The 22,997-nt window shown below is 54.9% G+C and overlaps 2 protein-coding genes across 2 annotated transcripts; both read right to left on the bottom strand.

Annotated features, from left to right (window-relative positions):
• Positions 1-736: 736 nt before the first annotated feature.
• ASTL (astacin like metalloendopeptidase) lies at positions 737-9,863 on the bottom strand. Its single transcript, XM_017659794.3, has 9 exons — positions 9,766-9,863; positions 9,003-9,128; positions 7,324-7,385; positions 6,433-6,523; positions 5,871-5,988; positions 4,910-5,091; positions 3,140-3,221; positions 2,892-3,046; positions 737-1,206 (listed from the first exon to the last, which is right to left on the bottom strand). Exons 1-9 carry the CDS (start codon positions 9,815-9,817, stop codon positions 740-742), a joined length of 1,335 nt encoding a protein of 444 aa, XP_017515283.1. The 5' UTR covers positions 9,818-9,863; the 3' UTR covers positions 737-739.
• Positions 9,864-13,291: 3,428 nt separating this feature from the next.
• On the bottom strand, positions 13,292-15,711 carry DUSP2 (dual specificity phosphatase 2). The gene is made up of 4 exons (XM_017659796.3): positions 15,132-15,711; positions 14,915-15,036; positions 14,277-14,496; positions 13,292-14,172 (listed from the first exon to the last, which is right to left on the bottom strand). Exons 1-4 carry the CDS (start codon positions 15,517-15,519, stop codon positions 13,958-13,960), a joined length of 945 nt encoding a protein of 314 aa, XP_017515285.2. The 5' UTR covers positions 15,520-15,711; the 3' UTR covers positions 13,292-13,957.
• Positions 15,712-22,997: the final 7,286 nt, after the last annotated feature.

The raw sequence follows: 22,997 nt of genomic DNA, 5'->3' as shown, positions 1-22,997 counted from the left end.
GCCAAAGGAAGATAAGCAGGGTGACCACCCACACCCCTCCCCCGCAAAATGAAGCCCTTTCCACCTTCCAGGGCCTCCTCTAGCCAAGTCCTTGGGGGCAGGTGGGGGTTGTGGCATGCAGAAGGGGGCAAGGCTCCTGAGAGCAGCCACTTGGGTTGGAGAGGAGCTCTGAGTCCTCTGTCAGGGACCTCACAACCTCACCAAGTTCCCTAGTGTGCAGGCCTAGAGTGCACCCCCTCTCACCCCGGGCCCCTTCATCTCCCCCTGGGTGGCACCTTTGCTGCAGGGGAGTGAGTTGGGCTCTGAAAGCCTCCTGGAAAGCAGGGCCAGAGGCTACAACTGCAGGCAAACATTCTCAGCACCCAGACCTTAGGGACAGGAGACTGCTCCCAGGAGCCCAGCCATGAGCCTGAGCTGATGGAGAGAGGGGGAGCACCATTAGCATCCTGGGGGCTGGGGGACCTTCAGGGCTGGAACCTGCCTCTGCCTGCCCCTGAAGCCCTGGAAAATGATACCTCCTATTCCCAGCATCCTCCAGGGCTGGGGCAGAAGTTGAAGGTGGGTAGAGCCAGGCATCCCCTTATAGGCCTGACTGCCAGAGCCCCTCTAGCCCCAGGAGCCCTGGGGTGGGAGGGGGACCATGATGGGGCAGGAAGGGGCTGGGGGAAAGGCCTAGGCCTCAGGCAGGGTGGCCAGATTGGGGCTAGAAGACAGGGGTGCTGCCCAGAGAGATTAAGAGTTACTCAACCTGGCTACTCTGGGCAGAGGTTACCCTTCCCACCTGGGGACAGAAGCCACAGGCCTGGAGCCTGGGCATGCCCCTGAGGTGACTTCCAGGTGCTCCTGGTAGATCTGGGTTCTCCAAAGCAGCCTGGTTGGGTGCTGCCGGGTCTTCCAGAGATGGGGTTGGGGGCCCCATCAGTGCCCGAGCCAGCCAGGACTGCTCCAGAGCAATAGCAGGAGCATCAGCTCCAGGCCTTGAGCTTGGGGAGGAGGCTGGAGGCTGAGGCAGCCTTGCAGAGGCTTCTACGCCAGGCTTCCTCAGGGCAGGGTGCTCCCACCCCCCTGGGCTTTCTCCAGGCCCTGCAGCTACATGCTGGTCTCCAGTGTCCGGGCTGCTGGATTCCATCAGTGCCTTCAGAAGCCGCTGCAGGTAGGGTGTAGAGTCAGGAGTGGGGCTCCTACCATTGCTGTGAGGCTGGAGCCCTAGATCAGGAAAGATAGGAGGTCACATCCCAGAATCACAGAAGCCGCCAGAGGACTCAAGTTTATAGGGAAACAGAGCTCCCCTCTATGCTGCTGCCAAACTGCTGTCCAACACATCTGAGATCCAAATTCCCAGCACTGCCATGAGACACAGGCCACAGAACCACCCCATTCCCTCCCTACTTGGTCCCAGAGGTCAACACCAGAAAGTCAGACCTCAGGAGTCTTCCATGACCCACTGCCCTGATGGTTGACCCACCCACAGCTGAGGGCTGACTGGGCGGCACAGGCTGCCAGAGCTAACACCTCCTGGGGCTGCTCAGCAATACCTTACCTCTCACGCCACATTTGAAGCCTCTTCCAGAGCTTCTCCTACACTTGCAGACACATCCAACCAGGGCATCAAGAGGACATTGCTGAGCACAGTTGGACCCTAGCACTCAGTGGTCAGGTCCTCCTTACCAATGGCTGCTACCTCTTCCTTTGTAAAATTCTCCTTCGTTTTAGGCTGCCTCTCATCCCTGTTGCTGCTGCCCAGGCTTTGAAGGCTTTGCCTTGAGCCCAGTCTTCCATCAGTTGATGCTTACCCCATTCTGAGCTGGCATGCTCCCACCATCCTCCCTCTTAGGCCCATTGAGTTCCCCACCCATCCCTGCCAGTGGAGCTACTCAGCACCAGAAACCACCACTGCAGAAGTCTCAGTTGCTGGCAGCCCCCACCTCAGACAGCAGCTTGTTTGCACCTGCTCCTAGCACAGATGTCACCACTGTCCAGTCCTGCCAAGCCCAGGATCCACACGTCTTATTCTATAACTCTTCCCTTTCAGACCCCTCCTCACCTGAGTGGGACACCCTGCAGCCTTCACTGCAGTCACTCCTTTGGAAACCTCAAGCCTCCCCACCCCACCTGCCTACAAACCCCAGTCCTGGAGGGCCAAGTCAGCAGCCTCCACCATGTCTCCACTTGGGCAGCCAGCCCTGCCCTGTGTCTACTTAGAATTGCTGGGGTCCTATGGGAATTCCATACTGAGCTGCTAAATTGTTGTCCAAATTGATTATACAATTTTTCATTCCCACCACAGTGCATGAGGGCTCCAATTTCTCTACACCTTTGTCAATACTTATTACCTATTCTTTTGGTGATAACCATCCTAAGTGGGTATGAAGTGGTACCTTGTGGTTTGGCTTTGCATGTCCCTAATCATGTTGAACATCTCTTTATGTGTCTGTCAGTCATCTGTAGCTTTTCTTTGGAGACATGTCTGTTCAAATCCTTCACCCATTTCTCATTTGGGTAGTCTTTCTATTGCTGGGTTGTAAAAGTTCTTTGGATGCAATGGCTAAGACCTCCACTGCAGCCTTGAATAGATGGGATAATTGGAAATTTTGTTTTGGTTCTGACTTCAGTGTTTCAACAATAAAATGATTTTTGCTCTTGGTCTTTGGTAGATCCATGCTAAGATTAACAGATAGAAATAAACTCCTAAGAAAGTGACCTTGAAAGTGACCTTGAAGTCATAAGTATTAACTTTTTTGAAGTGTTTTTTCCTCTCTCTTACGGTGAGCCCCTGGTGACCTCATTCTGCTCACTTAAACCTCATCTCCCACCACTTCACCCTCACTGATACCACCTTAACACAGGAGCCTTCTCCACATTCCTCAGATCGCTCTGCCCCTGTCACTCACCTCTCCCATGGGGGTCAAGGCCACTTGGGCTGCAGTCATAAAGCCTGAGGACCCTTGTGATGTCCAAGGTGCTCAGGTTCCATCGCTGGCCAATGTGGACACGGGGGGCCCAGAGTGGTATGATGGTGGGGAGCCCACGCCGGCTGAAGGCAAGCCTGAAACCCAGCAGGTGGGGTCCTGAGTCCCAATCATAGCAGGGGCTGGCAGGGCAATGCAGAGGGAAAGAAGAAAAGGAAGGGGGTTCTCACCTCCCATAGTGCATCACCGATGAGTAGTCATAGGGCACCAGCATGTTGCTGCTCCGAGATTTGATGAAGTTGATTTCAAAGCCTGAAAAAATACTTGGCATTAGGGGAAGAGGGCAATAGGGGCCTTCTGGGAACTTCTAACCTACCTGAGCTGAGGAGCCCAAAACCAGCCAAACATGGCGTCCCCCTCACCCACCAGCCCCAACTCCTTGGCGCCCTCACTGCTTGCTCCTCCCCTGCCCTGAGAGGCTCTGAACCTGCACCAGCTGATATGGAAACACAGGGACCTCATGAGTGGCCTGCCATCTGCACCTCTTTCTCCTCTCAAGCTCACCCTGTATGAGACACTCTTTATATCAACTACAGCTCCCACCAAGTCACACACTGCTCGGAGTGTCTTAGACGTCCCCACCCATGAGGTCAAGTGCCTACTCTTCAGCCAGTGTTAGGGACCAGCTGGCTCATCATCTATCCTGACCTCCCACACCCAGCAGCAAGCACACCTTGTCCTTACTGCCCCAGGCCAGCAGCACCACCCCCCAGGCCTGGAGTCCAGCACTTCCACATTGGCCAGAACACCCACTTGCTGTCACTTGTGTCCTCCAGGCCTGTGAGGGACAAGGTTCCCTCTCTGACTTCTCTTCTGCCCTCACAGTGAGCCTCTGAAGAACAGCTACACCCTCATCTTGCCCCACAGTCCCCCCAGGCCCAGCCAGCCGCCTCACTGTCCCATGATCACCAGCCTCCCTACCCCCAGATGGCATTCCAACACCCATACATCACTGCCTGAATCACCTGTCACTAGAGCTGGCTCATTTCTTCCTTTTAAAAACCCTTACACTATTAAACAATTTTGAATAGGCAATATTCTGGTTCAGAAAAACATCAAGAGATATTAAAATATGTAATAGATCTCCCATTCCATTGCCCTCTGAGTTCCCACATTTCTACCCCCACTGTTGCTGTCAGGCTGGTAGCAGTTGTTCTGTATATATTAACTAAAACAAATGTATTCTCCCTTTACTCCATTCTTAAACATTTTTTTTCCATTAGAGTAGCTGGTGTTTTAACCTTTTTTATTGTAAGAAAATAGGAAACAGCACTAAAACTCAAGCACTAACCCCTTAACTTCTGCTATTACTTTTATTAATTCCCTCCTGCTCTCCTTTATTTTCTCTTACCTTGCCTTGAGTTGTTTAATTTGTCCTATTTTTATTGCTAAGTATTGAAGTCTACACATTTTCCCAGAGCATTTCTATAGCTGTGGATCACTGGTTGTAATGTGTTTGATTTTTTTTTTTTAATTCCTGCCATTTCTTTAACCCCAGAGCCAAAAGAAATGTTGGGTTTTTTAAACTTTAATTTTCAAGTGGAAATTTTGGATTTGCATTTGTTATTAGTTTCTACTTTTTAGTCTGCATCATAATCAAAACAAGTTTTTAACTTTTTCAAACCTGAGGGTTGGTGGCTGTCATTGGGTAAGTTTTTACAACTATTCCATGAACACTTGGAAGGACTATAGCCCGTGTTTTCAGGGTACAGAGCCCCCATCATTCCCCACATCCCTGGACTAATCTCTGGTGTCAGTCTCCATCCCCTACCCCAGTATAAGATGCTGCTGATGTGCCCCCCAAGGCACACCTTTCTCTGGGGGCTTCATGCATGGTCTCCACCTTGCACACCATCCCCCTATGACTCCTTGGGCCCTGGCCCATGCTTTCTACACAAGGTTCCTTAGGCCCACCCTGGCCTGTGCACAACCTGGTTTACCTGGAAGGATTTCATTCCAGTTGATACGGATATAGCGGTCCCGGTCAGCCCGTGCGTGCTCATGCCAGAAGCCCAACACATGCATGAGTTCATGTAAGACAATGCCTGGACCCCTCTGGAGACAGGTAGGTGACAGGGATACCACCTGCATCCCTCCACTGCGTCCCACACTAGAGAAGCACCTGTGGGGACATAAAAGGAGGGCTGGGTGGGCACCAGCCCATAAAGAGCCAGAGCAGACCCAGCCCTTTCCCTATCCTCCCAAGTTTTGGGATGAATGAGCACCAACAGGAAGTCCCTATCCTGAACTCTTGTCCCAGATTGCTGTTCCCAAGTCCCTTCACTGCCTGGCCTTCTGTGAACTGAGTGTGCTAGAAGCTCATTACCAACCAGCCTAGGCTGCAAGAAAGAGGTTGGAACGATATTAACGTAGGTAACAGAAAGAGCTTATTAAGTAAACATACCCATGTGGGGGAGCCTTAAGTCAAAGCTGTCACACACATTATCTTAAGCCCCTGATGAGCTAAGAAATAGGTGGTCATTCCCCAATTTCAGAGACAAGGCAGAAGAGGCTCAGAAGTTAAGGGACTGGCCTGGAGTCAGGTGTCTCCTGCACTGTGGAACCAAGGTCTGAGGCCAAGCCTATCCCACAAAACCTGCAGTCACTCACCAGACCATGAAGTCTCCCCAGAGAGGAGGACTCCAGAAAGGCCCCAAGTCCTTTCCTCTCCCCCACCTTCTGCCCTGAGTCTTTGTAGGTCCAGCACACCCTGGGCAAGCCACTCAGTGTGCAGAGAGACTTCAGATCCAGAAAGACAAGCCCAGAAGGTTTTTGACCTTGGCTTAATTATTCCAGGCTGAACTCAGAGGAGAGCTGAGGAACTCACCCTGCACAGTACATTTATGAGTGAGCACGTGTATGCACACATACATACCACCCACCCACCACAGGAGCACCTACCCAGACATGGGGATGATGGAGATGAAGTCTCTCTGGCTCTGGTAGGCGACAAACCTGATGCATGTGGAACGTTCAAACTCGGCAAATGCCTCCAGGATCACCTCACGGCTGGACTCATCTGGGGGAAGAGACGCTGTGGCTAAACCCCCAAACCCCCAGAACGCTCTGACCCCTTGACCATCTGCATGCAGGGCAGGGAACTGAGCTTCAAATCACTCTCCCATAATGGAATGTCAAGAAAGGGCAGCAGAATAGTGTGGGCAAAGAAAAGCTGGGTTCCACCAGAGCCTGGCTGTGTGACTCTGGGGAGTCGCCGTCCTCTGGAACATTATCTCAAAATGGATCTGACAGCCCCGAGATGTCCTTCCCTATCAGCACTTCCAGGATGTGACCCTCCAGCTCAGGAGGCTCTCGGGAATGGAAGGGCTTCTGGTAGAAGGGCTCTCCGGGTGGTGACGTAGCAGCAGAGGAAAAAGCCCAGAGAGGAGTCCAGGCTGCACTTGGAATAAGGGCTGGGCAGGCAGGGAGGCAGCTTCCAGGACTGGGGTACAGGCTCACTCACCATACTTGCTAGAGAGCAGGAAGGGGACCTCCACAACACCACCATTTTTTGGCCACTTGTTGCTGGTGGCTGACAACAGCCGGAAGGGACTCTAAGGAGAGAGGGCAGCAGCTCAGGGATCCACAGGGGCTCAGGCCAGGCAAGCTTCCTGCCCACATGGGTGCCACACCTTAGGCCACAAGAGCCCTGAAGATGTGAAGCCGGATGCAGGTATGTGAGGGTGGGGAGGTCGTTAGAAAGGGGATAGAAGCGCAGGAAGTCAGCGAGCCAGCTGCCTGAGTCACCATGTACAACACAACCCTTGTTCTCCAGAAAAGAACTTGCAACTTATTCAATCAAGTAAATGAACAAAATACTCATCCCTTAACAGGCTGGCTAGGAGTCCCAGAGGCCCAGGGTGGCCTCCTTCAGAAGGGCTCAGAGCTCACCCACAGCCTTCCCCTCTCTGACCCCACCCCTGACTCTCACCAGGGTGGCCTCTGCATTACTTGTTCTGTCTGCCCCAGACCATCACTGCCACCACTGAAGTTTACCATCAGCACCTCCCTGTAGCCCCACCAGCCACCTCACCAGCCTGTGCTCATCTCTTCCTTCATCCCAGTACTTCCTGAGCACCTCCCCTGGGCAGGATACCAAACTGGGTCTTGAGGGTGCAAACCCCCTCCTTCAGGAAGCCCTCCCAGGCTGACTGCACCACCACCACCCATGTTATCTTCCTTTAGCATTCAAGAAGGCTAATTCCTGGAAGAACATTCACTCTGACTTTGGCAAGAAGAGGTGTCTATCAAGCTGTGAGCGACAAAGCCACATCCCACACACACCACCCCCGTGGTGACTCCTGGCGGACTGGCTCAAAGGCCTCTGACACCATGTGAGGTCATTGACACTCACCGGCCGGAGGATGTCCCCCTCAAGGAGGAAGCTGCTCTCTGGGGATTCCTCTGGGATGAGCCCTGGGGAGGAATGAAGGAGGGATGTGGGTGGGCCCGTGTCCCCCAGAATACAACAGAGGCCTTGGCTGCCAGGCTGAGCAAGCCCTGGGCTTCTCCTTCCTCTGAGCCAGGGCTTCCCTGAGCACTGAGGCTGTGTGGCCTCAGGCAAGCCACAGCCTCTCCATCACACCGGGCTATAAGCGTGTGTGACGTTGCTCAGCCCAACCACTCCTTCCCTCACACACACACAGTCCCAGCACCCTCACCCATGCTCAGGCCCCTCTGCTGTCCAGAAGCAGCCCTTCCTCCCAGCTGTCTCCTTCATGCTGCACTCTGGCCCAAGCCACGCTCCCCAGGTGTGCCCTGGGTCTCCTGTCCTGCCTCTCGCCCGTCTGGTTCCTCCCCATCTCTGTGGTATCCAGGATCCTAGAGGTGGCAAGTGACAAATTCCAGCTCGAACAACTCTAGGAGGAGGACTATAGCTGGTTCCACAAGTCTGGCTCTCCCCCAGGGCCTTCCCACTTCCGCAGGTCCCCTCCTCCTCTCTCTGACGTCAGTTTCTGCCACAGCCGCAGCCCTTCTCCACTAAGATACCAGCCCCATGAGGAACCTTAGAAGGATGCCTGGCACCCTGGAGGTACTCAGGTTGGGTTCCCTGGGAGCAGAGCCTAAGCCTGGAGCCACCTGCAAGTGGTTATTGAGGCAGCGAGGAAAGCAGGGCACACTGGGGCAGGATAGGGTACAGTTGGAATGTAGCCACGGGCGCTCCCAACCCCAAGTGGCACTACAGACTCGCCCCACCTTGAGGTAGGGGCCAGACCCAGGACCCTAAGAGTCACTGTGGGCACCCTAGGCAGGGGAGGGAGTGGCTTCCTAGGCATCCCTGGCTAAGGGCCTTCAGCTGTGAGGCTGTAGCAACCACATTCCCAGCAGCTGGGGATGGCGTGCTTGTCCCATGGCAGCTGAAGTCAATGCCAGGGAAGCCTCAGGTAGGTTCTGGCTACCTCCAGACCAGTCAGTGAGCAAAGCTGGTATGTGCCTTGCTCAAGCCCAGCAGTGCTGGGGCTACAAGTTGGCTGGCAGAGAAAGGGGGGGGGCACCACGTCCAATAGATTCCCACCCACTCCCAGGCCAGGGCCATCATCACCTGTTCCCCAAATGCTTCAGCACCAACATTTAAACTCCAGTCTTGGTTTCTGCCAGCTTTGTCCTAGGCTATCCGTATGTTCTCATTCTTTAGCTGAGATCCCCAGATAGAGGGATCTTGAGCCTCATGCTTTTTCATCTTTGTACTCCCAGCTCCTGCCCTCACATCTGCAGGCCGTCCGCCACCAGGTGGTTGACATATTGGCAAATATCCACTAAGGACTTAGCTCAGCAGCAGGCCTGGAGGGCCCCAAGGCCCCATATTCTCAGCAGGCCTCTTTGTAAAACCTATACTTTCCCCGTCTTCTAGAAGAGAAGATACAGAAAAATAGACTTACGTTGCCCATTGAACGACTGCTCTTCTAATGCCCACTAGGTAAGCTGACTCATTCTCAGGTTTTTCTGCTCATCTGCACACTCAGCACGGCTTTTCCCACATTACACAGGCAATTCCATACCCCTCCAGCCCACGAAGACACATGGGGCCCTCACCTTGGTTAATGGCAGGGATGTCCTTGTCCCAGGATGTCTGGGTCTCCTCAGCAGGCAGGTCCTCTGAAAAGCTGGTCCCACAGGCTCCGGAGCAGCCGGAGGCTGAGGGAGCTCCTAGGATCAAACCTGGCCCAGATGGACAGGTGAGTACACATGAGGCCCCAAGTGCCCCAACTGGTGAAGATATGAGGACAGGAAGTGGGGTGGGGTGTCAGACAGCAAGACCCAGGCCCTTTATGAGGGTAGATCTCCAGGTGGGAATAACACGCGCCTGCCTGGCCTCCCCTGGCAGCCCCAGCTGATGCTGATATCAAGGCAACTTTAAGGAAGGTGTTTTCTTGACTCCAACACTGGGCTGCGAAAGGCAGCTGGGGCTCTGAGTATCTGGGTGCATATGAGGCAGAGGAGGGAGGCAGGGACAGACCCCAGGCTCCCACGCTGATGACAGGATGTATGCTAGCCTCAGACTGCCACCCCATGGCTCCCTGCTCAGCCTAGAAAGCCTGGCATGGCCGGTGAAACAGGGTCATTAGAATACCACACCTGCCATCACCTGCCAGGCAGGCCCTCTGCTCCCAGGGCCTTGGGAGGCCCTTCCTGCCCCCTCCACTGCCTCAAAGCTGACTTCTCCCAGCATCCCAGGAAAGCCCATTCTCTGAACTATTCAGATCCCTGCCGGCTCCAGCCCCACCCTTCGGGCCTCTCCCCCAACACTCTGCAGGCCAAAGTCAAGAAGAGGAGGGTGAGACAGCCCGCTGCTTACCTGGCAAAGAGAGAAAAGCCAGCAGCCAAGGCCAGAGGCCTCCCAGGTCCATGCCGCCTGTGATGGGCCCAGCAAGCAGCCTCACGATCCCCCAGCAAGACAGGGCAGCTGAATTGCGGAGCTAGCGCCACCCACTCTTTAAATAGCAGCTTCTCTAGCAGCCACCTGCACCCTGCCCCAACCAGCTCCACCTGCAGCCCCATCCACTCCTACCTGTGCCCCCACCCCGACCCAGGCCTTTTGGCCCCTGGGCAGATATTCTTGGCCTGGCTGAGATGGGCGATAGGGTGGGAAGAAGCGGGGCACAAGGCGCCCTGTGGGTGTGGAGGGGTCCCACTTGAGGACGTGCCTCTTCTGGGGCCCCCTATCACCACCAGGGGACAGAGAAACACCGCACAAAGGTGCCGAGGTGGGAGGTTGAGAGGGAGCTCATCCTCCAACCAAAGGAGACCCCTTTCCTGCCCCCACCCTGTGCACAGACATGGGGAAAGCTGCCTGAGGCCCTGAGGCATCCCCAGTCTGCCTGTGGAAGGAGGAAAAGACCACTGCATTTTTATAAGCTTTTATTTTAGTGTACACACAGAGAAGCAGACAGTTGCAAGTGCAGGGATCAAAAAGTGTTCAAACTGCGTACCTGGTGTCACCAGAACTCCAGAGAAACCTGCCATGTGGGAAGGGGGAGGTTTGGCTACCTTGACCCTCATGGATGCTACCCCTGTCACCCCCACAACAGCCTCACTAAACTGGCAGTTATCCCCACTCCACCAATTCAGAAACTGAAGCTCCTCACCCACATTCCTCCTTCTCTTGAAGTCCCATCCTCAGAGCTTGGTCACAAATGGGTCCACCTGGGTTTAAATCCTGGCGGTAGAGAATGTGGGTACCCCCACCCATGCCCAGTGCAGGAAGTGACAGAACCAAGGTCACCAGCTGTCGTCCTCAAGTGCTTCTCAGCATCCTGCTCAGCACTTTTGAAGGACAGGAGTCAGCATCCTGAGGTGAAGGAGGTGAAGACGGGTGCTCCTGCTGCCCGGGCAGTATTAGCACGTGTGAGAGTGCGCACGGCCCACCGCTTCAGATGGGTGCTTGTGAATATTTATAATCATAAATAATCACCCTGCTTGGGTAGAGAAACAGATGCTTAGATAAGAAATGCAGTTGATCTTGAAGGCACTGTGTAAGTGAAACAAGCCATTCACCACAGGACAAGTGCTGTGTGATCCCACTTACACGAGGTATATAAAGTGGTCAGTTAGAGACAGAAAGTGGAATGGTGGTTGCCAGGGGTAGAGGAGGGGAGAAATAGGGCTTTGCTTAATGGGTTTAATGGGCACAGAGCTTCAGTTTTGCAAGGTGGAAAAATCCTGGAGATCCATTGCACAATGTGGCTATGCTGAACATTACTGAACTGCACTCTAAAAAACAATAGAGATGGTAAACTTCATGTTACGCAGTAGGTCATCCTTATGCTGGGGGGAGACCTCCCAAGACCTCCCCCATGGATGCCTGAAACTATGGATAGTACTGAACCCTGTCTATACTGTTTTTTCCTATGAATGCATATCTATGATAAGATTCCATTTGTAGATTAATCACACTAAGTGATTGACAATAGTAATAAAAAAGAACAATTACAACATACTGTAATAGAAGTTATGTGAATGTGGTCTCTCCACATTACTGCGCTGTGCTCACACCTCTTGTGATGCTGTGAAATGATAAAATGCCTAAGTGACAAGATGAAATCAGTGAATGACATAGGCATTGTGTCACAGTGTTAAGCTACTTACTGACCTTCTGACATCATCATCATGCAAATCCTCTGCTTCCAGGCCATGATTGGCCATGGGGAACTGAAACTTTAGAAACTGAAACTGCAGGTAAAAGGGAATTGCTGCAGGTTCTTCACCACAATTTAAAATTGTAAAATAAAGAGGAAGGAAGGAAAGAAAAAGAGAAATGCAGTTTGTTTGGAAGATGAACTTAAAAATAGGCAGTTGGGAGGTGAGATGGGCGAGGTAGAGATGGGATGGGATGGGGCAAGGGAGGCTGGGGTCTTAGCCAGCAGTCCTGCTGGGTGTGAGATGGGGCTGCATTGTGGGAAGACCCCGATAACTCAGGGCCACAGATGCCCCCCACCCACCCAAGCTGGTGTGAGGATTGTGGGCAGGTCCAAACAGAAGCCCACATAGGGCATGAGAAAGACCTGCTAGCAACCCAGATCGGCTCAGTTCTCCCCAGGGAATGCCTCACTGCCCTCCACCCCAACAGCCAAGGAAGCAGGGGACAGGCTGTTCCTCCTTCACTAGGCCTTGTGGAATGAGTGCCCCCCATGCCAAACTCTGACACAGTGCAGAGCAGAACACAGGCCCTGCCCTCAGTAGCATCCGGTGTGGTGATGCACAACCGTACATCTGGAAACCTTTGCTTCTGGTAGCTAACATTTCCTGACCACCTACTATATGGGGGTGCTGGGCTAAACCCTTTACATGGATTGTCCGGTGTAACCCTAAGAGGTGGGGACTAATTACAGTCAAGGAAACTGAAATACAGGGAGAATAAGCAATCTGGCCCCTTACCATCAAACTGTATCTGCCCCTCTCAGCTGTACCCTGCCAGGGACTCAAAATGCACTGAATAAGAGACAGCAGTCTGCAGGGGTGGCCCCTGAGCTAAAGGGAAGGACAAAACAGCTATTTGACATTCAGAGGCAGGAGCAGGATCAGCTTTCAGACAAATCACAGCCCCCACCCTCGACAGCCACAACATGCACCCCTCCCTCTGCTTCTCCCTTCCTTGGGCTGGGCAGTGGGCTCTGTCTCACGCTGCCCCCGACAGTGTCCTGTGTTGGGCACAAAACCAGTGTTCAATCAAAACATTCTAGTTGGGCAGGTGTGAAGAACTGATATTCTTGGCCTGCACACACCCATCCCATCCCTGGCGACATGCCCTCAGCACATGCCTTCTGGGGACAAGAAGCTCCAGAACAGGGGCTGCCACGAACCACAGCATGGACAGGGATTCTGAGGCCTGGGGGTCCAGCCCAGGGACATGGGAGAAGAAGCGTGGCCAGGCTACCCACTGTGGAGAAGTGGAGGCCCAGGCTAATACAGACACACACAGGTGTGCGTGATATATAGGTGCGTGCAAACCAAGGATACTCACACCCACAGGTACAGCCACATACCTGGATGCACACCCACATACATGCTCCAGAAAGGAAGTGTGGTCTGACCACAGCAGTGCTGAGCTCAGTTCTGAGTTCTGGACACAGCCTTTTCTCCACAGGACCAAAGCCAGTAACAGGAACCAGATTGGAGCCAGCCTCCCAGAAACCACTTTTCAGTGTGGAGACAGCACCCTGGCCAGGGAAAGGGCACTGGGGCTGGGAGGCACCCACTATGGGTGAGGCTGCATCTGCACCATCCTCCTTCTGTCTCAGGCAAGGAAAGGTGAGCTCTGCTTAAGAAACAGCTTGTGAGCATTTCCCAGGCACTGACTTGAGGCCAAACACTTGAGAGGTTGCTTTTTTAAACAAAACGATGTTTTATTGACACATCCTCAATGTTCCAAATAAATATAAAGTGCTAAGTTTCCAACCTCCATCCACAGGGCTGAGAGGAAGTGGGGGAGGGAGTGTTAAATGTCAGTTGAGCACAGTAACTTTCCAGCGCAAACACAGGTGTGAAATGCTCACACACATACACACGTAAGCTAGTGGTTAATACACAACATCCACCTCACTGCCCCAAGCCGGCTCCCCAGGGGCACAGGGCCCAGGCTCCAGGCCCTGGGGGCCACTCTAGCCAGGCTCCAGGCTGTCACAGCTTCTTCCTTGGACTCTCAGGCTGCCAAGGGCTTCAACGTGGTGGTGGGACCGGTGGAGGTCATGAGTGTAGAGTCCTGTTAGTTTCCACCAGAGCAGGGGTAGGAAGACAGTAGATACATGCTCCACTCTCATCCCCAGAACGAGGGCTGGCCCTCAAACCCCTAGCAGAAGAGCACCAGGTGAGAAAGTCCAGCATTCCCAGCACCTGCCCCCCAGAGGGGCTTTTCAAACTCCAAGGAAGGAGCGGTTCTCCTTGAGGTGAGGGGGGCTGTGGGGCCTCCCATCCACAGTCAGTACTCCCCACCTAGGAATCAGCAGCTGTTTGGCCTCAGCACTTGGGCAGCCAGCACTGTGGGCCCTGCCTCAGTGACATAGCACCTGAGTCTCAAACTGTAGCAGCTGCCCCATGAAACTGAAGTTGGGAGAAATGACACCCCGGCGTTGCTTAACAAAGTCAAAGGCCTCGTCCAGCCGCACACGGTGGCTCTGTATCAGATACGCCAGACAGATAGTGGCAGATCGTGAGATGCCTGCCTGGCAGTGCACCAGTACCCGGCCTCCGCTGTTCTTCACCGAATCTGCAAGGGAAATGGGGGTGGGGATCAGACAGGCATCCCACCGATAAATGACAGTCCCCACCCCTGAGGCCCCTCCAGGTCCTGAGGCTGAGGAGCCCTCTTACCAATGAAGCCTATGGCCTCCTGGAACCAGGCACTTATCTCCACCATCTGGCTGTCCTCCACCGGGATGCTCTTGTAGCAGAAAAGGCCCTCAAAGTGGTTGGGGCAGCCGGCGGAGACGTTGAGGACAGCTGTGATGCCACAAGCCTGCAGCCCCTGCAGATCTGACGAGTGGCTGCAGCTGCCCAGGAACAGGTAGGGTAAGATCTCCACAGGGCCGCCCTGGAGTGGGGGAGGAGGACGCGGGGTGGTGAGGTCTGCTCAGCTCAGGCCTGGAGGGCTTGAGCACTAGCAGGGCAGCAGAGTCCCAGGCAAGAGGAGATCTCAGCCAGTCCAAACCAGGTATCAGACACAGGAATAGGAGAACACACGTGGACACACAGAGATACACACAATCCCCTCAAGCCTCAAAATACGTTGCGCACATTCAGACCCACAGGGACCCACATGTGCAACCCACATCAGGCACACGAAAAGGTGTGCTCCCGCTTGCCCACGCGGACACAGCCACAGGTGAGCCTAGACACGGACACACTCCTCCCACCGATAAATGACAAGACTCTTTCCTCAGACGCCCTTATCCGGTCGGAGGGCAGGGAGAGCACGGGAACAGGGACAAGGAGCCCTGATCTCTACTCACCTGGTCATAGAAGGGAACTCTGGGGTCGGAGTAGCTGTTTTCTGCCCCCGCAGGTGGCAAAATCGGGGCGGGGGACTCAGAGCACAGATCGGGACAGCAGGCCTGGAAGCCTTCGAAGCCTCCTGCGGAGCGGGCCAGGACAGGGTTAGCCGGGAGGGCCCGTCTGTTATCGGGGGAGCGCAAGCAGCAGGTTGAGCACGGGCGGGCGGGGGCTCACCTCGCAGGAAGTAGACGGCGGCGGGCCCGGCTCGGGTCTCGTGCAGCAGGGCGGCGAGCAGCAACTGGGCTGGGCTGTCGGGCGGGAGCTCGGCCACCGAGGCGCTGCCCTGGTCCAGCACCACGGCCCGCGTCAGCTCTCCGCGGGCCAGGCGCGCCCGGAGCGCGCGGTCGGGCAACAGGCAGGCGAGGATGGCGGCGGGAGGGCCGCGCGCGCGGCGGCGCAGCAGTGCGTTCCAGGGCACCGGCCGCGCGGCACGCACGTGGCACCGGCAGAAGGCCAGGAAGGGGCGGCAGTCAAGCAGCAGCGTGCGCTCGACCTCCTGTGGCTCCCGCAGCAGCGCGCCCAGCGCCGCGCAGTCCAGCTCGCGCGCCTCCTCCAACCCCATGGCTTCCTGCTCTTCGTCCGCTTCCTTTCCCCCGGTTCCCCACGCGCTCTCTCGAGGTTCCGCGGTGGCCGCACTGCCCGAGACGTCGGTTCTGGGCGCCGTCCGCAGCGGACCGGCTTAAATACCCGCCGGTCACCACCCAGGTCTCCATACAAGGGCAGAGCAGGAAGGCGCCCGCGCCCGCCCCCACGGCCTCAGGCGGTGCGCGGGCTGGGCGGGCGGGAACCGGGCCTCAGAAGGGAGGGGTGCGAGGGGGAGGGGGCCGGGGCCAGCTTGGGGGAGGGGGGTTGTTTACCGGGATCAGCGGGCCCAAGCGCCCCCTCCACACGCACCTCTGCGCTGCAGCCTGGAAGAGCGCTTCCACCTCTGACCCTCTCCACCTTGTTCAGTCCTAGTGAGCTCAGCTTCTCAGATGCATCTTCATTCCCGGAAACAGAGAGCAGCACGGGCCCCTTGCCAGGCTTCCTCTCCCTCTTCCCTTTCCCTATTCATCCCAGGATTTCCCACCTAGGAATTTGTTACACAAAAATTGCCATATGCCTGCTGCCACGGATGATTTCCACCCTGGAGGATGGGCTGAGATGTATGCACCTTTTCTACTGAGAGACCTTGGGCAGGAGGGGCTTTATTCCCATCCCTGCCTCCCCCTCCACCTCCATTGTAGGGCTGAGACCAGCACTCTGGGTCTTGCAGCAGGTTGGTGACCAAGCTAGTCCACAGCATTGTCCTCAGGGCCCAAGACGCTGGACACTGGCATGAGGTGGACCCCTGGGCCTTGGGGGCAGGGGGGAGGCAGGGGGCCTATGATGAGTTTCCAGTTATGAGTGGGGCAAAGCTTCTTCCCCTGGAGCCCAGGGAAACCCCAGGGGCCCAGAGTGAAGCACTTCCTCAAGTGACAGGCCAGCTAGAGAGGGGAACTCTGCTGATGCTGCTGGGCTCTCGCACGGCCTCATGGGAATTTCAGGAAGAAGGGGAAGAGAAGATCTACCAGTGTCTACCTCCTCCAACCCCTACCCTTCCCCTTCTCATCCCTCCCTAGGCCTGTAGCAAACCCCCTGGACAGCAGGGACACAGGACTGGCCCTTGAGCAGGGCAGTGAGCAGTAAGAATGCAGAGCTTAGTGATCTACATCTCTTCTGCCCTCCCCTACCCCAGCTGCCAGCCCAGGGTCTGATGTGGTGAGTCCCAAGTGTGCGTGGGGGATCTGGGCCCTGGGCTCGGGGCAACATATGTTGGCAACTGAACTCCAAAGCAGACAAATTGAGGTGGATGGGGACAGTGTCCTGGAGCAGAAGCTGCCCCCACCCCACCCCTAGCTGCATAGTATTTCAGGACCCAAGTTCCTAGGCTCCCATTCCCCTAAGTCACTGCCCAGTGCCCTTTGTATAAGACACTTCCAGCTGCCTGCAGAACCATGTCCAGACTGTCATACAGGGGTAAATCTTGGACCTGTGTTGACTCCCAAGCCCTCCACTTGGCTTGTAAACTCTGAACTCCTCACAGTGGTGTGTTGTGTCTGTGTGTGTTGGAGTACCATCTGTATGCAGTTCCACGATGGCTTATGTGTGCTGCGGGGAGAGGGGGCTCCAGGGAGAGAAGCCCCAGAACTCCAACGATTCCTGGGGCCATGTCACCCTCTTGTGCCTCAGTGTCCCCATCTACAAGATGGGGTTTATGATATCCCAGCTGTTCACCCACACTGGCTTTTAGGCTGTGAGGCTCATCCACTGGCTGGGCACCCACAGTGCTCCGTCTGTCCCTCCCTCTCTGGCCAGTCTGGAGGCTGATGAGGCAAAGCCCACAACAGAGCCTGGGAGTCTGGGCCACAGATCCCAGAGACTGATAGGGTCCCTTATCCTTGGCATTAGCCAAGCAAACGACTTAAATCCAGGGGCAAATTACAGAGCACACAAAGGAAGAGTCAGGTCCAGTCTTGCTAACCCATGGAGCTGGCATCACCTGCTGTGCTGGGAGCCTCCACCTTCTAGCTCCTTGGGAGGAAGAGGGAGGACTGGCCAGCTGGGGGCCTGGCTTAGGGGTGAGAATCAGCCCAACAGTAAGGGCCCCAAACCGCAGACTTCCTCACTGGGCTGAGCCTCTCCACTCCTTGGAGAGAAGGGTGCACACCATGCTGGGGAGTTCCACATGGGAGCTGGAGTGCATAGGTGAAGACTTGCTCTAGTGGCATAGTCCCTGGGCCCCTGCCCTGTGATCAGACCAGGACCAGCCTGAGGTAGCTGCATGTACATCAACCCCTAAAATGCCACCTGTTTCGGGGCTGTCCCCTTTGCAGCTCCAGAACACAGGCTCAAGGAGGCCTCACTTAGCCTTGAAAGAGGGGGTTCCCCTTTACCTCCTCCTATTCCCGAACTGGGGAAAACCCCACCCTCAATAATTGGGTGAAAGCCCAAGGAGGAAGAGAGATGGAAGGGAAGCAAACCTGTGTCCCACCCCCACTTTTGCACTAAAGATCCCCCCAGCCTTGGTGAGTCATGACACCAGATGGCTTCTCCCCCTATGCCACCCCCTCAAGGACCACCAGTCCCCCTGGCAGGGTTGAGGCAGGGCTCTGGGCACATGATGAGGACAGTGTGAGGAGGCGTTTTGGTTAGACAGGATGCCCCACAAGCTACAGGTCCTGCAAGGAAGTGTCATCACTAGACGGTAAGAGGACAGCCAGGTGGCAAGGGGGCGTGGGTACCATGCTCAGAGACTGCGGTTTGCTTTGCCGGCCCAGCTGTTCCAGAGCAGACACTATCAAGTAGGTTCAGGGCTCAGCTTTTTTTTTGTTTTTTAATTAAAATACCCAACTTGAACAAATGATGATTCTGTGCTATTTTTCTTTATGACCATCTGTTGTGACAGCCGCTTGGTGTCCCTCGCCTCCTGGCTTTGGGATTCCCAGTCTTTGCCTGCCCCACCAGCCCATCCACCCAGCCTCCAGGCACAGTGGTTTCCCTTCCACAATCTATGTGCTGATGAGGCCTTGCAGTGTGTTTTCCTCCCTCCTTCCAAACCCACACCCCAAGCAGATGCCCAGGGAGGGAGGAAGGAACAAATGAATGTTGAGGCTGCTGTCCTTAGGCCAGGCAGGTATGAAGATGAGAGTAATGAGTGATGGCCACCCCCACCCCCCCTGCGGAGTGAGTCAGGATAATATCAGGTTTCCTGTGCCGGACCCCTTCCATGGTGTGGGCGCCACCCCCACAGGCTCTGGCCAGTGACCCCATGCTCTGCAAACATGGCCCCTGTCCAGCCCAGTGGGAGAAAGGTTGGTGGCAGGGGGGTGAATTCGCCTTGGGCATCCAGACCTCAGCAAGGCTGGCTCAGAAGAGAGCCTGCCCACAGCTGAAGGGGCTGGTGTCTGTCCCCCACATGTGTGTCACACCACATGTGTATGTGGGCAGGAGCACATTCAGGCAGCCGGCGGGCAAAGCTGTCCTGGACACAACACATACACCAAGGAGACAGTCTCCACTTGGTGCTGATGTGGCTTTGATGCCTCTCAAATATCTGCTTTTCCTCATTTTAACAGAGGCTCAGCACCTTCCCTAAGGTCATTTATTCCTTGCTACATTTATCCATTCATTCAGCCCTTCACTCCAAAAAACTATTTGAGTACCTATCATGTGCCAGGTGCTTTTCTACATGCTGGGGATGCAGCAATAAATCACAACCCACTGCCCTCAGGGAGCTGACCTCATTGTTTTAATATTTATTTTTGTGATTATGTTGTATTCATGGAGAATGATACTACTTATCCACCTCAAGTAATGATACAGTTTCCATAAAATGAATTTTAGGTTTGTGAAAAACAACTTGAATGTTACCAATAGTGCCCAAAATGTTAAAAAGTGTACTACGGGTTGGAAATGCTGCAGTCAGGACACGGTGCCTGGGAGAGGCCCCTCAGACTCCTGCCGTTTTGGCTCAGTGCAGTCCTGTGAGGTTGGGCTCTCCCTCCTGCCATGGTCGCCCATCAAGAAAGGAGCATTGGGCACAGAGGGGAGAAGAGGCCATAGCCCTGAGCACGGGAGTCTGGGACAGCCAATCCCTGCCATGGCCGGAGCCAGCTCCACTGGTGGGGTCCCTTCCTGCACCACGGCTTGTCCATCAAAGGGACCTGGCTTTGGCGGCACCACTGGATGGGCCTAGGCTTGGGGCTGGAGGAGACCCACCTCCCTGGCTTTTCCCTTGGCCCACACCCACCCTCAGCACACCCTTGGCCACCACCCCCTGCTCTGGTGGCAGTGAAATGGTCCCATTCCCACCCTGTCAGCAGGAGGCACCCCGGCTTAGGCAGAGGTAGCCATGGAGGGAAGAAGAGGTTACTAAGGAAGGGCTCTGTCACCAGTGGATGCGGTTGGGCAAGAGGCGAGGGATTCTCAGAAATGTGACCATTTGTGACCGCATTATGGTCACAGGGTGTGTGGCTTTGTGACAAGAAGACTCCCAGGCTCCCCTGCAGTCAGAGCAAGGGGACTTCGAGAACCAGGGGAGCCAGAGACTGCTCCTTCCTGCCTTGTCACGTCACCTTTACAACCATTAAAGACCAGGCTGGGCCACTCCCCTAAAGACCAGTAATACCAGCAGCAGAGGGGCAACGGTAGTAATAGGGTGCAGCAGGGGGCTGTGGGGGCCCTGGAGCCACACTACCCCAGCTCAAGCACAGCTGGGCTGCTTCCTGCTGTGTGGCCTTGGACAAGTGATTTAACCTCTGTGTGCCCTCTTTAAATAACAGCAATTCCTAGCACTGTGCTGGTGCCTTCTAGGCATTGCTGCATCTCTGCTTCAGGGCTTGGGGACAGCATCATTACCCTGCTTTGCCATAGGGAACCCAGCGCCCAAAGGGGTAAAGTGGCTGAACCTAACCATACAGTGCATAATTGGGAACACTGGGATTGGAACCCAGGGTTTTACCACAGATTGTCCTGTCTCTGGGTTGCACAGGCCCACAGCTGCCACTTTCACCAGCACTCACCTCCTGGCTGGTCTCATCTTTCTTCATAAAGACAGCTACAAAAACTAACTGGTGGGGTGCTTGCCATGTGCCTGGCCTTGTTCTAAGACATTTACTGGAATAACTGCATTTAAATCTCAGAGAGCCTTAAGAGATGGGAATGACTGGTACCTCAAATACAAATGGGGGAACTAAGGGACCAAGAGGCTAACTAACTTATCCAAACTGTCATGCCTGGTAGATGGTGGAGCCAGAGTTTGAACTCAGTTTTGTGCCCCTCCATCCTGCCCCTGGAATCCAGGTTCCCAGGCTCTCCTCACATGCTTCCGCCCTTACCCAAGGCCCTCCGTCTCTCAGCTGGGCTCTAGCCACATCAGCCACTGTCAAGGAGGAGCATGCTTTTTCTAGGGCATCAGTGCTGACTCCTGGCTCAGTCGTGAACCCCCTGAGGATGCACGGGGATGCACGACGCCCAGCCCACAACGGGGGGTGTGATACATCTCCATGGATGTGCCCCCAGCTAGCCCTCAAACAGGAAGCTGATTACATGGAACGTTGGACAGAGGTCAGTGTCATTGTCTTCCCCTGACCCTGTCCCAGCTCCAGGGCAGAGGAGATGCCCTCAGGTCCCCAGAGCAGAGGATGGTTCCAGAGAGTAAACACACCAGCATGTGAGCACAAGAGCCTCACTGTGCTAGGTCTGGGCTCACGGGCAAGCTCTGAGGCCCTGGGCACTCTGCCTGCCACAGGCGTCCCTCCTATCCCAGTGCTCACTCTCACTAGGCAGTCACCAAGTGCCAGGTTCTGTCCTGGGTGCTGGGGATGCACAGCCAACAAGACAGATACAGTTCCTGCCCCTGGGGCTAGGGGAGGGAGAGACTAGACAAGTCCATTTTAAATGAGATTATATCCAACAAGGGTGGGTGCTGCGGATGATGCCCCAGAGGGGCACAAGCTAGAGCAGGGGCGGCCTTTGGGAGGAGATGGCCTTGGAGCTGTAACTTGGGGTATGAGAAGGGGCTGGCCAGGGAGGAGGGAGGAAAGGGTGTCCAAGAAGCAGGATGGCCCGGACAAATGCCCTGGGTAGGAGTAAGCTTATAGGTGGCCAGAGGAGCTGGTGCCTGTGAGTACCCAGAAGCAGCAGAGCCATGAGAGGCTAATTTGATTAAAAGGATAATGGGAATCCATAGAGGGCCTTGATCATGGAGCGAACCATGATTAATACCAGAACAGCCCCTCCAGCTGTGGGTGGAGAATGGAGTATGGGAGCAGGGGGTGCTGCAGGGAGAGGCAAGGGGCTGCTACAGCAGTTCAGGGGATGGCAACTGGACCTGGGGTGTTGCGACATAATGAGTTACATGAAATACGTATTTGGTTATATATCCCAGGTGTATTTGGTCTTCATCCACAGTTTCTGAGAACACTGCAGAGTCTTAAAGGAGAAACGGGTGTTTTGTCAAGATATAAGAGACTTTGGACCCACACCCCAGGGCAGGGGCTGAAGGTTGAATCAGTCAATGGCCATTAATTTAGTCAATTATGACTATGCAGTGAAGCCCTCACAAAACCCTTGAGATGAACTCTATCTGCGCCCTGCTTTGCCTGCTCCGCTCAGTTGGACCCTAATTATTGGTCAGAGAGAGCTTCTGTGCTTGGCGAACCAGAAAGCCTCCATGTGCCACCAAGCCAGGCCCCAACAGGATAGAAGCTCCTTTATTTGGGACCTTGCCCTGTGTCTCTCTTCATAGGGCTGTTAACTGGTATCCTTTATTAAGTGTTTTCCTGAGTTCTGTGAGCTGCTCTTGCAAATTAATCAAATCTAAGGGGGAGGTCATGGGAACCTCCAAAGTGTAGCCCTTAGGTCAGAAGCACAGGGAACTGCCTGGGGCTTGCGACCTGCGTCTGGAGTCTGGGGGGAGGGGGGCAGTCTTGTAGGAGAGAGCCCTTAACCTGGGGAATCTGGTGCTGTCTCCCGGCAGATAGCATCAGAATCAAGTTCTCCAACACCCTGGTGGTGTTCAAGGATTGCTTGGTGTTATGTGGGAAATCCCCTGCTCCCAGATACTTACACATTGGAATCGGGTCCAGGAATCCGAATGGAGTTACACTACTATTATTGCTGTGTATAAAATTGTTATTGTTATGTATACATATGTAGGAAAAGAACTCATTCTCGCAGGTGGCAGTGAAAATGGAGGAGGGGCCATGATTGAGCAGGGGAGAAGAAATAGGAACTGTGCAGGAGCAGGGTGGAGAGCTCTGGGGTTTGGGCTGAGCAGAGGGCTGGACGATTTAGGGAAGGATGAGGCCCAAGCCTTCCTACCTCCTTCCTCACCCAGCCCTGCCTGGGTGCCTGCTCCCCAAGACTGGGGACTCAGGAGCCAGCCAAAGTATACCAGCGGCTGCATGGGCTCACCTCTGTCCCTGGAACTCAGTTTTACAATTTGGAAGAGGGGCATTTATTCAGCACATTTGGGGAAAAGGGCAGAGAAGGGAGGTGGCCAGGCCACAGCCAGAG

Source organism: Manis javanica, chromosome 1, assembly GCF_040802235.1.
Source record: "Manis javanica isolate MJ-LG chromosome 1, MJ_LKY, whole genome shotgun sequence".
NCBI lineage: Eukaryota > Metazoa > Chordata > Mammalia > Pholidota > Manidae > Manis > Manis javanica.
The sequence above is the reverse complement of the archived record's forward strand: the minus strand, read 5'-3'. Positions and strand labels throughout refer to the sequence as shown.

Excerpts from the sequence above, each read along its gene's own strand:
- DUSP2 (XM_017659796.3), bottom strand. The coding sequence starts at position 15,519 with ATGGGGTTGGAGGAGGCGCGCGAGCTGGACTGCGCGGCGCTGGGCGCG. Across the intron at positions 15,037-15,131 it reads CGCCGTCTACTTCCTGCGAG|GAGGCTTCGAAGGCTTCCAG; the intron begins GTGAGCCCCCGC and ends CCCGCTCCGCAG. Across the intron at positions 14,173-14,276 it reads GGAGGCCATAGGCTTCATTG|ATTCGGTGAAGAACAGCGGA; the intron begins GTAAGAGGGCTC and ends TTTCCCTTGCAG.
- ASTL (XM_017659794.3), bottom strand. The coding sequence starts at position 9,817 with ATGGACCTGGGAGGCCTCTGGCCTTGGCTGCTGGCTTTTCTCTCTTTG. Across the intron at positions 3,222-4,909 it reads CTGGAATGAAATCCTTCCAG|GCTTTGAAATCAACTTCATC; the intron begins GTAAACCAGGTT and ends GTATTTTTTCAG. Across the intron at positions 3,047-3,139 it reads TCGGTGATGCACTATGGGAG|GCTTGCCTTCAGCCGGCGTG; the intron begins GTGAGAACCCCC and ends GCTGGGTTTCAG.